The 17,114-nt window shown below is 42.0% G+C and overlaps 1 protein-coding gene across 1 annotated transcript in view; it reads left to right on the top strand.

Moving 5' to 3' along the window:
• The window catches only part of hivep2a (HIVEP zinc finger 2a), a 68,803-nt gene that overhangs the window by 46,018 nt on the left and 5,671 nt on the right, over window positions 1–17,114 (top strand). The window contains 3 exon segments of the mRNA XM_058755657.1: window positions 4,038–4,190; window positions 11,664–14,486; window positions 14,488–16,800. Of these exon segments, the coding sequence (XP_058611640.1) occupies window positions 11,931–14,486; window positions 14,488–16,800 (4,869 nt within the window). The 5' untranslated portion in view covers window positions 4,038–4,190; window positions 11,664–11,930.

Genomic DNA, 17,114 nt, shown 5'->3' with positions numbered 1-17,114 from the left:
AGCATTTAAATTGTTCTTGACATTGGGGCAGTGCTATAATGGTTGCTGTACGCTTTTTAAATTTTTTATTATTATTTAAAATCGTAGATATTTTCTATATAAATGTTTTATATGTACATTATGTTTAATTGCCACTGTATTCTCCTTTTGGTCCTTAGTTACTGTTCAGATGGGAAGGTCCCTTCTGGACTGACCAAACATAGACCATGACACATGTGAAAGTAGTTCTTCTGTCAGAAGATGATTGGATGGCCAACCCACTGACAAGAAGCGAACCCTTTCTCAGCCTGCTGGGAAGATCAGACATATTAGTTAAAATCACAGAAAACCAATCTTGCCCCGTTTATTTCCGATCTTGATTTTGGCCTGTCATTGGAGCTAATTCAAGTACAAGTCAGCCTGTGCCGTCAGGAAATCCACTTAGCCCGATTTCCCGGCTCTTGTGAGGGGTAACATGACACTGGACCCCAGCCGTCAGGGGAACACTCACCGCCCAACAATAAAACGTGTGACTCTGATGTCATGACCACAACTATGCGCCGAATTCCTCACTGATGCACTCATCTATCAGAGGTGCTCTTTCCATTAAAACGCCCTGTCATGAAGAGACATGGGAATCAAAGGGTGGAAGGAAGCAGAGAGAAAGATGGAAGCGGGGGATTCGGTGGGGGATTGTGTGCAGCTGGGGCTGAAGGAGAACAACAGAGCCTACTGATTTGTTTGTTTGCACTGGGAGACATGTGATGGTTTAACGGGATCCTTTCCTTTTTTCTGCCTTCTTTTTTAAGACTAAGCCGAAGGAAGGAGCTGTCACCTTTGTTGGTTGTGTCATTTGTCAAAAGTACTTTCCAGTTTCCTTCCATAAATTTTTAAGTTGCCCCATTAAATATAAGGTAATTGCATTGTCTCTATATGGCGCCTGGAGCTACAAGTCCTATTAAAGAGACACAAAGGCAGTGAGTGTTAAGAGTATTTATTAAAAAGAATGATATTAATTATAAAGGAGGAGGAGAATGTGAGATGAGGAGAACTTGTGATGCTGCGAGGGTCACAAGTGTAGATTTGTTCACGTAGTGGTCAATGTCGCTCATATCGATGACAAGCCATGGATGGGGATTAGACTGGTGTTGGGTCGATCTATTCTGGGTAGTAACGGTTCCTCCTTACCCTATCATTTGTCCCCGGCTGAGCTTCATTAAACCAACTTCCTCAAGTAAAAAGAGGCTCGGGTTTGGAAATGATGGCGTTATAGTTCGTCAGGCATGCAAGAGAATGCAAAATGATACACAGGCAGAAGGAAAGAGGTTTAAAAGAGAATGAGTAAAAGAGGAAATGAGAGAGAGTGGTGAGTGCAATGGAGGTAGGTGCACCTGACAGAGTGCACATTGGTTCCCATGGTTGCGGGGCCGGTGCGATGAGTGGCGAGTCAGAATGATGACAGCTCTTCTAGCCCCAGGGCCCTTCCTCCTCCGTGATACATTTAGCTTCTTAATGCCACCTCAAATGATCTTGCTAACTTTCCTGTATTACTCTGCATGAATTATTTAGCACCCTGAATAATGTTGTGGAAGTGAGGCAACAGGAAGGCTCTTCGCTTTGACAACTTTTACTCAAAGGATGTGGTCGCTGACCACGTGCAATATTAGAGCAGGGTTAGTGTAAATAAGGCTAAATGCACTGAGCTACACTCAACTGCTCGGTTGTTGGGCAGGATGTGCCTAATAAACTGGTTGTATAAATCGTTATCTGAAATCCTGTGACTCATGTACTGCAGATCTCTCTAAAAATGTACCTAAATAAATAAAAAAAGACAAATCTAGCAGTGTGCCTTTACATCTTAGCATGCAACACACATTAAAAATAGAAGTGGAACATTCAAATAAAGAATTGTTTAAGTGTTTTGATATTACATAAGATCCATCTGAACAACTAGGACTTCCTCCTGGTTTATCAGGCGGCTCGATTTCATTTTTATGAGGAGTTTGTGTTCTCTCACTGAAGTAAATGGAAATGGATTAGGGTAGAAACAGCTTCATAATAATATATTTCCTGTGTCAGTTCTGTAATCCTATTCACTTTAAGACAAAGAGGCAGAAAATGGTGCGAGGATGTTGGGAAGGGGGTTGGAAATGCATTTATGGCATGACATTATATGGCGCTTTTTCCACCGAAATCATTTTGCTGAAATTACTCAGACCATTGAAACAGAAAATATGCATTCACTTGTCACTCTTTACATTTTAATTCACACACTGTGGAGTGGCACAGAGCATAGTTTATGAGAGCTTTGACAAAATGTGCCACATGTCCTCAAGTACTTTCAAATGATAATTTCCAGGGGAAAAAGTGGAGGCATATAATTACAGGCAGTTATTTATACCCTGTACATCTCCAATTCATCGCCTGTTCATTTAGCTAACAGCTCTATGTTGGGTCTCTATTTTGGATGCTTTTTTTAAGATGAAGCAAGCACTCATCATTGCCCCCATTACAGCACATCTCAATGGTAAGAATAGTTTCTCTTGTGAGTTCTTCATGACCTGTTGTGGGTGAGATCCTTGGTTGTGGGTGAGCTCCTTGGTAAAGGGTTTTGAGCAAGTAGTCTAAATACTGTAGCTGGACTTTGTTTCTCAAAAGCATCATAAGCCTGCATAGAACATAGAAACCATTGGCAGAAACCACTTGTTTAAAGACACCAAAGTCATTTCAGCAACCAAAATATACTTCACTTCAAGTGATACGGTTGATGATTTGTTTTATTATAAAGACATAATAAACCTTCCTTATAATGGCATTGTTAAAACGTTTTGAAAGTCTGATGTCTTGATTTGGTGTGCACCGCGATATATGTGAGCTCTGGTGAAAGTTTTTTAGTTTTTTTGTTGTTGTTGCGGGTGAGAGGAAGTGTTGCCTGTGTTTACCCTGGGTGAGCTCCACTGCAGATTGTGATGCAACCTCACAGAAATGTCTTGTTTTTCTGGGTTAGCTGAGCTTGTCTTAGTGCAGCAGAGCAGCATAATGGTGTTTGTAATATCTCCAGCCCTGGGGCACATTTTAGATTGCGAGGCTGAAGAGCACAGCTTGGCTGCATTCACTCCAAATGCAGGGAGCATGAAAACACTGTGAAGCATGCTTCTCTAGATGGACTTTTGGAGAGCAGGCCTGAATAGCACTATAAAGGTCAAGCAAATTGTTTAACTAAGAACTAAGACCTTAAGGTTGTGGCATTTGTCAGAGAGACTTCTGGTATCTTTATTTTCTCATCATAGTATAAATGGATAGATGAGCAGTGTATGCTTATTGCACCTGTTTTATGATAAAGGAATACATTGATTTGTAGTCATGTTCCATTATTCTGTTTCGGTCCTGGTATCATAAGTGCCTTTTTTATAGCAATATTACAGCCATTTTTTTCTTTCTCCATCACAGACTGCTGGCCAAGGTTCAGTCTCGTCCAGGCACAAACAATGGAGCCCTGTGGTCGTCGTCTGGGTTCTTTGCTATTTTAATGTCTTGAAGGCCTTTTTTGCCATTTTAGTGTCTGTGTTGTTAAAGGCAACAAATTGTGTCAGACACCATTCTGTTTATGATAAGACAACCTCGTTCTGGCAGATTACCAGTCAGTATAATTATGCCCAGTGTTTGATTATGGTGTATGCGATTTTTGTAATTTATGAATTGGCAAAAGTCCAAGAAAGAATTTAGAGAACAATGTGTAAGATGCACAATACCATCATGCAGATGTCAACTGAAGGAAAGGTTGATGTTTAATCAGTTTGAATCTGTACCGGCATGTCTCATAACATTGTGTATACTATCTCAAAGACAGACACTTCATTGCAATATGGTTTGTGCATAAACACATCAGAGGATTCATATTAATAGAGCACGATTGCTCTAAAGGGGGTGGAAATATTGTTCTAGCAGATGCTCAGTTCCAGTTTATTTATTCGATATGAAGAGCCTTAAGCTAGTCTGATAGTCTCTATTTAGTCTCACATTATCATTAAACTTATTTCCTTTCACTGTCTCTACAGTGGTCTGCATAAACTCAGCACCCTGGCCAGGGGACCTTACTTGTCACCCCACTGCCCAGCCTTTGCCTGCCTAACCTGACTACCATAGAGGAAGCAGCGTGAGGCCTTTACCCTGAGAAACAAGCAGATCCCAGACTTACAGAGAACCTTTGGGTGAGTTCACAATGTCACACCACACAAGAGCAAAAACAGCAGGATGGGGAGTATCTGGGAGGCCATGAAGGACCCAGGTGTTTAATATGGAAAAAGTGGAAAAGACACGTTCCTCGAGCTGTGCATCTGGCGGGACCGTGTGCTGAGGTTGCATGCCTCACAGATGCAGTAGGAAGATAAAAGTGCATCGCTGATTATATGCCACGGCTAATAAAACTTTTGATTAGCATGGGAGTGGCTAATCAATATTTCGGTATTGATTCCAGTTTTTAGTCCCCTACAAGTAAGGCTAGAATACACTACAGATTTTAAAACAATAGGCACCATTTTACAGAGAAAAACTGGGCATTGTACACTAAACATCTGAAGATCACATACTACCAGACTTTCAAGTCGTTCCGAACATGAACTCGCACAGAAACATGCATCTTATTGCTAGGAGATGCACGACAAATGAAAGCAATATGTGTTCTAAAACTGACTCAAAATACCAAACGTGATTGATATCCTCCGACTGGATGGAATCATAGTCTGAAACACAAAAAAATCACACATGACGCAATTTTCTGCAAAATCTTTCAATTTTGACTGCCCAAAAACGACAGACTGGCTTTGACTTCCAACAGCTAAAGCGTCCAGACTGCAAATAGGGCCAAAATCTGGGCAAAAGTCATGTAGTGTATTCCAGCCTTTAGGCCCCTACAGCAGAGCAAAGATAGTCCTATGATATGTTTGTGAATGCCACAAATGCCTGTGCTTCAAAGCTTGAGCCGTGAACAGTGACGGGGTTTATTTTCAATGGTGCTCAGAGTAGTGGCAGCCAAACGTCCCACTCTTGCATGCTCGCCCACCAGTGCTTAAGCTTTTAACCTCGGACAGTGACTAGAGCCATTTATTTTTTCTACTCTAGGAGGCCAGGGCACACTTGTGGCAGATGTTTCAACTCTTCCACTCGGGATCACAACCTCCAGATGCTCTCCCTCTTGTTTTGCGCCTTCTCTTTATATAATTTTGGCAGTGGAAATCTTTCTGAGGTATACCGTTCCACTTGCTTTGGCTAGTCCTGTGCAACACCTTTTTTTTGATGCACTTGCATCCAGTAAGCTGTGGAGAGACCTTCATGTGGCTGAAGGGTTGACATGTGTTAGTCTACAAGATCCAAGCTGTGTCCAAACCCCTTTTATGGTAGAGCCAAGCTAAGACCTCCTTTGGAGTTAGTCATTTCCCCTTGGGTTCTGTGATTTCAATGTCAACAACTGACCACAGGTTTTACGTTTATACATGGTTCAGTCAACCTCATGAGGTTCTAATGTAGGTGAGAGGAAGTGAAAAAAGCAAGGATATAATTTCAATAAGGCATAATGTTATAAGTGGGGAACCAGTAAGAAAGACAATTAATCAGTGCCTCCACAGCTGCTTCCTGACATTTCTGCAATATGTTGTGGAAAATTTAATGAAGGCTAGCTTGTAATGGTTTCAAGCTTACCCGGTGGAAAATATGACAGTCTTTCCATAGACAATTAAGACCAACATGAAGCCCTGTTTTTCACTTTTTTTATTCCTGTCTTTCCTTCCATTGGGCAGTGTTCTGTGTTTAAGCCAAGGCTAAATGGAAACATGTACATTAAAACAGATACAGCTGTGAAGTCTGAAAAACACTTAGGATTGTTGGCGCTTCACTAAGCAATCTAAGCAATGGCACCTACAGGAAGATTTAGTGTCAAATCGCACGTTCCCTCCCACAGTCCGCAAGGCGGGCATGTTTTTAAACACCGCCTCCAGGAATGCATCATAAATCCATCTAATGACCTATACATGGTGCTGATGATCTTTTCCCTATTTACTTCCATGACGTTTTCCTGCATTGCACCAGTCCACAACTATGCAGTTCTTGTTTTGGGAGCGGGTTACTCACAGAGAATGTTTTCATCTCTGCCGTTTTCAATTATCGAGCCATCCTGTAATTACGCTGCTCTGCCCCATATTGGACTGCTGGTGTGCCTCAGAGTCCCGGGACAGACCTCTATCCCAGACCGGGGTACATTTTTCCTTCCAGGCCCCCCTTTTCTGTAGTGGCCGGTCCAGTCACTTATTTGATTGGTAACAGTATCTCGTGCTGGGGGATAGTGCTTGGGCTTTCAGAGTGGCAGTTAAATTAGACATGACCTCATGTTGAAAGGGATTTATTCTCTCCTTAATAGCTGTTGTGTTTTCTATCAGCAGGCACTGCCTTTTGACCCGACACCCACAGCAGCACTCCGATCGTGGTACTGTCCCAATGTAGACCTCTTCTGTGACAATGAGAAAGAAGAGAGAACTGCTGCTTGACTGTAATAGGTTTACTCAGGGCTTCCCATCAGACCCCTGCAAATGGTTGGTTGCTTGTAGAAACAGATATCAGTAGCTTTTTCAATATTAAGACATAAATGGTGGACATAATAACTTGGCACTTTCTTAACTGCCGTTACTATTCATCAAGATAAATCGCAACATTCCCCAAACTGAGGCAGTGCTAATGTCTTATTTAATGGCTGATGTCAAGGCCCAGTCAAATTTTAGCGCATAGCAATTTGTTGAGAGAGCAGCCGCCTGGACAGATGATGTTATTTAAATAATCACCATTGATATGATTATAATGACAAGCTAATGGATAATGTGTCCTTTCCGCTGTCGTATCTCAAAACTAATCAGAGCGAGCGAGCGTTTTCTGCCTCTTCTTTATGCCGTGATATTGTCCTTATGAAAGAATTGCCCATCATTTCCATGAATGTGAGTCTGTTGATGCTTGATTTTTCCGGTACATTCACTCTCTCGCTCTCACTGAGTCGCTGGCATCACAGCTGCTAGATAATTACGCATTCGACCAAATGTCTTGAAGGGTTGTATGCACCTCGTTTCCGGCTGCGTGCGGATCACAGCAGCTTTGCCATCCCTCTCGGCCTACACAGGCAGAGAATTGGATGGGCTGGGTTGTGTAACTGAAGCCCCTTTCATAACGCAATTCATCAACACCATAACCCTGCATGGTATTCATGCCTTCTCCTCCCACACAGGAACAGTCACCCACTCTCCTCACCCCGTCTCGAGATGGCTGTAGATGCTTCCCACGCATGCTTTCTCTCTCCAGCGCGCACATAAATGCTTAGGCTCTCCTGTACAGAGTGTTAAAAATACTTCCCCTTTGCTTTAATGGCTTTTTCCTCTCCTCCATATAGCTTTGAAAGACTGGTTTATCTGTCTGAACTGCAAGTACGGCTGTCTTTTCATGAACTCCTATCGATCCTCCCAGTTCCTCATTTCAGAAGGTTTTGAAGGCATTGTAACTATTGTCGAACGGTGCGTTATGGAAGTCTGGTGTCCTTGGAATGTGATTGCGATATTGCCGATGTGTAGAACTCCCCTCTGCTGACCATCTGGACATGATTTTAGCAGGCCTGTGTCTCTGCACTGTCCTTTCACCCGGCTGCATGTGGAGCTGGATGAGTCGTCTGCCCAAGATTCAACTTTGGATTCTTAATGAGGAGTCAGTATGACACTCCAGGGGGCTGACTCACACACATTTTGGGTGATACATCCTCCAGTCCTGCAAACACAGACCAAAATCACACCGTAAAAGTTGCTGGGTGAGCAAAAGGTGAATCTTGCGGGGAGCTGAGATAAACTGCAAAGACAAAAGTCCTGAGCGAGTGAAGGAAAAGGTAATGTGAGGATAGCATTAGTGGGCCATAACTCAAGATTGTCTCAGAAATTTCCTTTCAGGTAGTTATAGTAAGTTCTATAAAAGAACAGCTATTGAGATCCTTCCCGCATACAGTTGTGGTTACTTGAATAATTGCTTTGAATATACATGTGCCAGTTCTTTTAAAACAGAAGACTTTATTGTGGTATCCTTACTTCAATCTATTTTCAGACTTGTTCTCATCTGCTCTGTGCCAGATGATAAAGCCAGTTGGAGTAGTAAAAGTTGCCTCCATCACTAATGAGTTGGGATAGCTGGAACAAGGGCAGTGGAAAATCAACTCAGCAACCTCTCCTCCTCTGCAAGAGTAGTGGTATTTGTGCACACTTGAAATTCCCCTATGGCAGTATAGTTCCTCTTGAGACAACCAAGCAAGGTGTAAGCAAAATTTGGGCGCATGACGGCACAGCAAATACAAATAAGGTGCAAAATGAAGTTTGTGGGATTGACCACGATTGTTTTAGCGCAAGGAATTTGTCACTGTAACCTCTATAACCACTGAATTGAAACAATTAGCAGCCTGTTGAATTATTCAGTGTCTGTCCTACAAGGGACAAAAAAAAATTGTGCCACTTGGACTCAGGGAAATGAGATCTGGTTTGTGTACCTCCCCAGCATCATGGCTGTGATGTCATGAGGGAGTAGACAAAAGGTGGAACCCAATCTCTGGAACATGCCGCCCGGTGTGCCCAGGTGCACCTCAGTGAGCTACATGATCTAGTAACACTGTCTGCCTCCGAAGAGTCCATTAGCTTAAGTATGCAAACTGCAGTCACAAACATATCACCTAATTATTTCTGAGTCATTTACACTACACTACACTACTGTGTTTGAACCAACAGATCACACCATAAGCGGCTTTGGACTGCAAAACCATCCCTTTAAAAAGGGGGGAGCGGTAAATGGACAAGCTTGACTGAATTACCCTAGTTGTTTATTGCTATAACCCTGTAACTTTGGCAGGAGTTAAACAGCCAGGCAGCTGATAATCACAGTGTTAAAGAGCATGACTCAGAATATTTCAAGAACATACTTTGGCAAAAAAAACATTTTTTCCAGGTCTGCTTCTATTTTATTCTTTATTTAGTTGTTCATTTATATATTTATTTGTTTGCGGTCTTGCAGTGTCCTGCGGTGAACTTCGGGGAGATTAGGCATTTCCACTGCATAATGGCTTTAAATGTGATAGCACTTTAAAAAGACAGGGAGTCTCCCTTCAAGTGAAAAGGATATCCAACTGGCTTAGAATGTGACATAATGCTTCTCCAAATCCTTTTAGGACTGCTGCACCGTGCAGCATTCATTGACAAACAGACTTTGAGAAGACTGCTGTTAATCCTCTCACTGGAATCTGACAGCAGAACTGTAAAATGCATAATCCTTGCATTAGATTAGGTGGTGTATTTTTATTCATGAGCAAGTGTCCTCATAAAAGTTTTTATGTTCTTTATTATACTGGTATTGTGCATCCAGCATGGAGGCCTTGCTGTGGCCCCAGGCTAAGAACCTCCTACACTTTGTATGGTGAAATGGGGCAGGAAGATGAGTGGGACAGCAGACAGCAACATACTGATCTCAGCCATGCAAGGATCACAATAACCTTTGGGCATAAACAAGTTTCATAACCATCTAGCATGGGGTGGTTAAAAAATATGTCTCAAGCTATGTGTGTAGAACAGTACATACTGTAGATTCACTCTGTAACAGTGGCAGAGAGCACAGGGACTTAATGTCATATAAGATTCTTGTAACCTCTTTTGGTTTATGTAATACGACTTAGTCATTCTATTCCGAATTCTGATGGATTTGCTGTGAATGGAGGTACTGCTCTTATCCTCTTCACAGTGTGTGTCCCACACATGTGCTCTCAAGCACATCCATTTGCCTCTTAAAAATGTGATTCAAAGTATTTTTAATCTCCCTTAGAAACATAGATTATGCAATTCATCCAGTAGATGCAGTATCTCGTAACCCAAAAACCCATCATATCATGAAAAGCAAGTAAAAAGCAGGTGAAAGCATGAGCAATAGGGCTGGATGGAATGATGAGATGTATCACAGCAACAGTACAAACCCAGCAGGCACAAAACAGGCACACAACGTCATAAGACGTTGATATTTGGTTAAATTTCAGGCGACGTCGGGTGAACAAAATTCAATGTAAATTCAACGTCTAATGTCAATGTTAAATTGATGTCCAATACCGACGTCAGCTGACGTTAAGATTTTGTTGTCTTTAGGTTGTGCAACCAAAATCCAACGTTAAGTCAACGTCAAATATTGACGTCAACATGATTTTCATTTTCAACCAAAATGCAACGTCTGTCCGACGTCATGTCCAACGTCAACCTGATGTTACATAGACGTCTGGTGCATGCTGGGAAGTGTCTATCGCTACAGATTTCGCTATTGTTGTTGCAGAAGGTATAAAGATCCACACAGCGTAGTACTACTTATATTTATCAACACGTGAAGGTGGTAAAGAAACATGCATGAATGAGAAGAAGTTCTTTGGAGAAAATTTATCAATATATTGTCAATATGTTGGATCCATGAAGTAAGTCTATAATAGGCAGTACATTATAATATAATAGGCAGTAGTGCCTATAATACCTGCTGCAGTCTATGACATGTTATTCAAACAACAAAAGAAAAATCTACGTCCTTTATAGTAGTATCAAGGGTCTCTTGAAAATACATTGTGATCCTTTTATAGAAATCTTACTTATTTACAGAATTGGGCAGAAAGATTGTTATGCATGTTGCTATAGGAAACATTGCCTGACAATGCTGCTGTACATTTAAAATTGCTGCTTTAGTGCAACAGCAACTGTCGAGTTCAACTCATAGTTTGTCTTGGTTTGTGAACACATACTTTCCTGTGTCAGGCATGGAAGAATTATGAAAACAAAATGAACCAAAAGTTAATGTTTCAAGTGCTATAAATACCAGTGGTTTTTCTGCCCTGCTATTTTTAGTGCTCACATCGCCTTCCAGACACCAACGTCACACATTTTCCTCACTCATACTCAGGCAGTGCTGTCTGTTGCAATCAGAACGAGCACGAGATTAAGATATACATCGCACAGAGAGTGTTCAGTACCTTCCCTTTACAAACACGTTCATGTTCTATTTATTGCTTTGAGTACATACTGTACCTTAAAGCTGTATTTTGGTCTGCTCCCACCTTTGTCTTTAAGTGTTCACGGTGTTAAGGTTTTTAAAAGCATAGAAAAACCCAAAACTCTTAAGGAAGAAAATGCTTAGAGTTTGCCCTTTAAACACCCACACACACTACGTTGAATGTCATTTGCATTCCTTGGGCTATTTTTATATGTTTGTGTCTCTTTAGGAAATGAGTGGGCAAGGCTGTTAATGATGACTCATGAGCAGAGGGAGGTGGTAGCTCCTCTGCATCAGTTCATTGAAAACTCTTGACACACTTGCTAGGCGAGAAGTACACAGCTGTGCAGCTGCCTCGATATCAAACTGAAAGAAATAAAACAAGAAAGCAAGCTGTAATTGAAGTATGATGAGCAACAGAGTCACATGATAAACTACCATACTGTTTTGTTTAGACAGCTGAGTATTTTTTGCCAGCTTTTTTAGGCATCGGCTTTTAAAATCTGAAGGTAGTTATGTTACATATGTAGCATTTTCTTTAATACATGTAGAACAATAATCCTTGTCTAAAAACAATGTTTAAACATTATTTTATTTATTCTCTCTTATAGATACTGAAACAGAGGACATTAAACAGAAGAGGAACAAGCCTGGATGAAACAAAAAGTAAATGGACTTCTGAAATGAGTGATGGAAAGATACTGGCCTGATTGTCAAAGAGGGACATCATTTACATTTTAAAGTGGAGCAACACTTAAACTATGGAAGTGGAAGGACCTTTTATTTAGGAGTCACTTAAGTAACTCATCTGGCATGACAGCTTGCATGAATGAAATCTAGCAAACATCTTAAGAAACCTCACTGAAGTACTAAGAAAAATGGAGACACATGAACCTGCTGTTGGCCAAAAATGCACCAAGGAACAACGGGAAAAGAACCCCTTACAAAGAAAATGGGTCTCTGAGCCCTCTGCTGGAACGAAAAGAAGTACCTTTGGAGATCCAGATGTTAAAAGACACATGCATCGTGAGCAAAGTCTTACAAGTGGGGCAAGCCTTGCTAGCTCCACTCAAAAGTTTAGCTCTGGAAAGCTGATGTCATCTGCAGTGACACACTCATCACAAGAAAGCCAGTTTCAACAGGTCTTCCCTCGGCCTTACTCCTACCAGTTGCCACATTCATACCCGCAGGAGCCTTTCCTTGGTGGTACAAAGCCACAACCTGGGTTAGAGGCCCATGCCTGGTCTTTCTCTGGTCAAATGCAATCTCTGCCACCAGATGATATGTTTCCTGTGCATTCCCGCTCTCATGGAGTATTTCCCCGTCAGAAGTCTCCAGCTGCTTTTGGACAGTTTTCCCAATCTGGACCCGAGCAGCCAGATGAAAGTCATAAGAAGGAACAAAAACCCAAGAAGCCAGGCAAGTACATATGTCACTACTGCGGCAGGGCATGTGCTAAACCCAGTGTGCTTAAAAAACACATACGGTCCCACACAGGGGAGCGTCCTTATCCCTGTGTTCCATGTGGTTTCTCATTCAAAACCAAGAGCAATTTGTATAAACATAGAAAATCTCATGCTCATGCTATCAAAGCAGGACTTGTTCCATTCTCAGAGTTAGCAACTCGAACAGACACTGATCAAGCATCTTCAGTTGGGGAAGCAGAGGCACACTCTGATGGTGAACAAAGCACTGACACTGATGAAGAAACTGCAGAAGGTGCAGTGTTCCCAGAAAAACGCAGCCCACAGATATCATTTGAGTCTGACAAGAGCCCAATGGAAAGGGGACCAGCATACGCTGATCCAGCAGAGGAACTGTCCGTGGCATCTATGAAAGTGCCTATCTTAATTGTTCCAAAACAAGGGGTACCATCACCTGCCACAGAGTGTCCCCAGTTTACAGACATTAAAGGTTCAGTTATTGGTGGACAGATGGGCAGAGGAGATGAGTCTCATACGGTCAAACAGAGACTTGCCTTAAGACTCACTGAGAAAAAGGACCAGGATTCAGAGCAGTCTCAAAATCTCTTGAGCCCCCACAGTAAAGGTAGCACTGATTCTGGTTACTTTTCCCGCTCAGAGAGTGCCGAACAGCAGATCAGTCCACCCAACACCAATGCAAAGACATATGAAGAGATAATGTTTGGAAGAACGTGGTACCACAGAACCAACTCCAGATCTAGACAATCAGTCACAGTTGGGATGGTAGCTATTGCTAGTCAAGACACTAATATCAACAAGTCTAGTGCCATGCAGGAGTTGGCCATGGGAAAGATATCAGAGGGTCATGTATTTTATCAAAATTGTGTAGAATCACAATTAATTGCTGGATGTGACCCAAAGCATTATCATGCTGGCTCTTGCCAAACTAGCACAGGTCTTCTGGAAGCACCCTCTGATTCAGGGCCACTTATTAGAAGCAACTCAATGCCAACACCTTCTCCAACCAACCTCAATGTCCCACCAAGTCTAAGAGGGAGTCACTCATTTGATGAGATGATGACCCAAGATGAGGTCTTTTACGGAGGAGCTGCGGGTCTAAAACGGTTAAGGAGGCAGGCTGCCTTTGAACACTCTGCCCAAGAAGGTCATGGAGAATCAGAGAACTACGGGAAAATCACAGGTCTGAACTCAATTTTGAAAATGGGAGAGAGGGGGCCTTTGATGCCAGAATTTAAAGGCTCTGGGTCAGAGATGGCTTGCCCAGAAGTACGCACAGCATACGCTTCATATGGTACAAAGGTGGGAATAACAGAGTTTACCACAAGAAAGAGACGCATGAAAAAGAGTGTGGGTGAAGAAGAAGATTGCCTTGGACAAGATGATAGCAGTCGAAGTGGCTCTACTGAAATGACAGGAGATTATGACCTAAGACAAGGAAGTCAAGATTCTGCCAAGGCTGCTCCTACTAGTAAGGGTTCCATATTTAGAGCACACAGCCCATCAGACAGTTTTGACAGAGGCTCATGTATGACTCCAGAGGACATTGTACTTGTTCAAGATTCAGACACGAAGACTGCTGGCAATGTAATATCTGTCATTCAACATACCAATTCACTGAGCAGGCCAAACTCATTTGAAAAGACTGAATCAATTGAACATCCATTTTATCAGCCAGATAAGCATGCTGGACACCTTTCTGAGCAATCAGACTCAGAAAACATTGATGATGTGCAGAGCCCCGATTCTCATCATAGATCAGAAAGCATGGAACACCAGCAGCAGGGTGACAATGAACATGGATCTTTCTCTTCTAACCCACTGTATCATATGCCCCACAAACTTGTACGACAACCCAACATTCAAGTGCCTGAAATACGAGTTACAGAAGAGCCTGACAAACCAGAAAAAGAACCTGAAGTACCAGTGAAAGAACCAGAGAAACATGTTGAGGAATTTCAGTGGCCACAAAGGAGTGAAACATTGTCCCAGCTTCCCGCAGGAGAAGCTGCCCCCAAAGAAGAAACGTCTGCGTCTTGCAGATATGGAGCACTCTTCTGGGGAGTCAAGCTTTGAGTCTACTTGTACTAGCCTTTCGAGAAGCCCTAGTCAAGAAAGTAACTTATCACATAGCTCAAGTTTTTCAATGTCATTTGACAGAGAGGAAAGCATCAAATCTATATCTCCAACTAAACAAGATGACTTTGCTAAACAGTCTGAGTTCTTAACTGTTCCAGGCAGTGGCCATTCTCTGTCTATACCAGGCCATCATCAAAGAGAGATGCGACGCTCATCATCAGAGCAGGCCCCCTGTGCTCTACCCACTGAAGTACCTGAAATACGTAGCAAGTCGTTTGATTATGGAAGTCTTTCAACCGGTTCAAGACAAGGAGAAGTTTATGCAAGTGCTTCAGCTATGAAGGAGCGTAGACGAGGTTACCTTGTTAGACAGGCATCTCTCAGTGTCTATCCTGAAGTAGTGGTTCAAGAGCCAATCTCAGAGTTAAATATCAAACAAGAGCATTCTGACCATGTTTCTCAAACAGCTTTATCTGGTACATCCTATTGTGTAACTAGTGACTTGGCAAGACCCAGAAGAGGTACACAGTCAGTTCTTGGATCACATCACTTGCTGCAGCAAAGCATCAGTGAGGACAGTCTATCTGAGGATCATTTCCAGAATGCTCCTCGTTTGCCTGCACAGCTTTCATCAGATAGTGAGCATTCATTGCATGAGCACATGACCCAGGACATAATTCAGCACTCTTCACTTCAGAGCAACCTGCCATCCTCACCTTTCTTGCCATTTCAACCAATGCTCTGGCATCCTGAATCAACACAAAGAAACAAGCAGCACCTAGCATTCCAGGCACAACAATTACAGAAACTACATATCAAACAGCCAAATCTACAGCCCATGCTACAAAAACCATACCAACCTCGTCATCAAATTCAGGTGCAAACAGACTCAAAAACCGATGGGGCAAGTCACAACTATCCATATCCTTCAAGAGCCTCCCCACAGCAACTTGGAGTCTTGTCATCTAAAGTGCTGACTACAAGCTTCTTGCAACAAGTTCAGCCTACCTTTGCTACTCAAAATGTAGGTTCACAACCATCACTCCCTGGAATGCTGGTACCAGTCAGAATCCAGACAAATGTGCCATCTTATGGTAGTGTTATGTATACAAGTGTTTCACAAATCCTTGTCACTCATTCTCAGAGCACAACTTCTATCAGAGTTTTATGCACAGACAATGTGTCGACTGTTTCACTAACAGGCACTGCATCAAAGCAACAAGTAGGCATCAATTTATCCAAAATATTAGGACATTCAGAAGGGTCCTTAAATATTCCAATATGGAAAGTACCTGAATATTTACCTGGGAGCCTTAATACAGGAATTCCTTTGTCTTTGACATCAGGAACTATCTCTACTACAGACGCTTCCTCTAGTATTGGGGGGAGTAAGAGAATGTTGTCACCAGCCAGCAGTCTTGAGCTTTTTATTGAAACCAAACAACAGAAACGGGTCAAGGAAGAAAAGATGTATGGCCAGATAGTAAAAGAGCTTAGTGCAGTTGAGCTAAGCAATTCTAGTGCACCAAAAGATAAGTCCCCCAAACCTGAATTTTCAAAGAGAGATGACTCCATAGATGAACAAGAGAGGATGTCCTCATCTCCACCCACTGATTTCTTGTCATCTAAATTCCTTGGGTACCCCTCTGCACCTCATTTACCTGATGTGCCACCAAAAGACAACTTCATTCCACCCTTGCAAATTATTACAAACATGGCTAGCAGAGCAGATTCCCCAGAAGAGCTTGATGTAGATGAGTCTACCCCAGAGGCAAGCTCAAGCCCACAATCAGTAATCTCCTCAAGTGATACTCAAGAAGAATCTAAGCAGAACATGGGTAACAAGTTCCCAGTAAACATGCTGGTGCAGCTAGCGGCCAATCAGGGTGGTGGAGTTGTTGGTAGCACTCTCCTGCTCACTGACCTGGCAGATGTCCATCAGTTTTTTCAATTCCCAAGTCTTCGCACACCAACCAGTGTCAGCTGGTGCTTCCTAAATTATACCAAGCCAAATTACGCACAAACGACTCCCCTAACCTCTGTGTATGGTTCTTGGTGCGTCAGCTCTTACAACCCAAACCCACTCAACCTCAGCACCAAGGCCACCATGGCACTTCTTCGGTCAAAACAGAGGAAGAACACAGAAATGTATACAATGGCTGCTATGCATCAACCTGGCACTGGAAAACTTGTTTCGTCCCTCCGGTGGAAACAGAAGTTTGAGCAGGTAAAAATACACACAAAATAAAAAAAGAGATTTAATTGAAAAGAAAAACATTTACACATAATATAAATTTAATTCCTTTGATTTTTGTGAATAAATATTAATTTCAGAACATTGTAGATTTTAATAGTAATTTATATAGACAGATAATAGAGATATATATTGTTTAAAAAAAAAATCAGGTTAAATTTACCACTTGAAAATTTGTTAGCAAAATATGCACGAGTTGAAACATAAGAAACATGCTCATTTTTAAATGTAATTTTTAAATGATCAAGATGATTAAAAATGAATTACAAGAAAATGCACAGACCAAC

This window comes from Onychostoma macrolepis, chromosome 20, assembly GCF_012432095.1.
Source record: "Onychostoma macrolepis isolate SWU-2019 chromosome 20, ASM1243209v1, whole genome shotgun sequence".
In the NCBI taxonomy this organism is placed as follows: domain Eukaryota; kingdom Metazoa; phylum Chordata; class Actinopteri; order Cypriniformes; family Cyprinidae; genus Onychostoma; species Onychostoma macrolepis.
The sequence above is the reverse complement of the archived record's forward strand: the minus strand, read 5'-3'. Positions and strand labels throughout refer to the sequence as shown.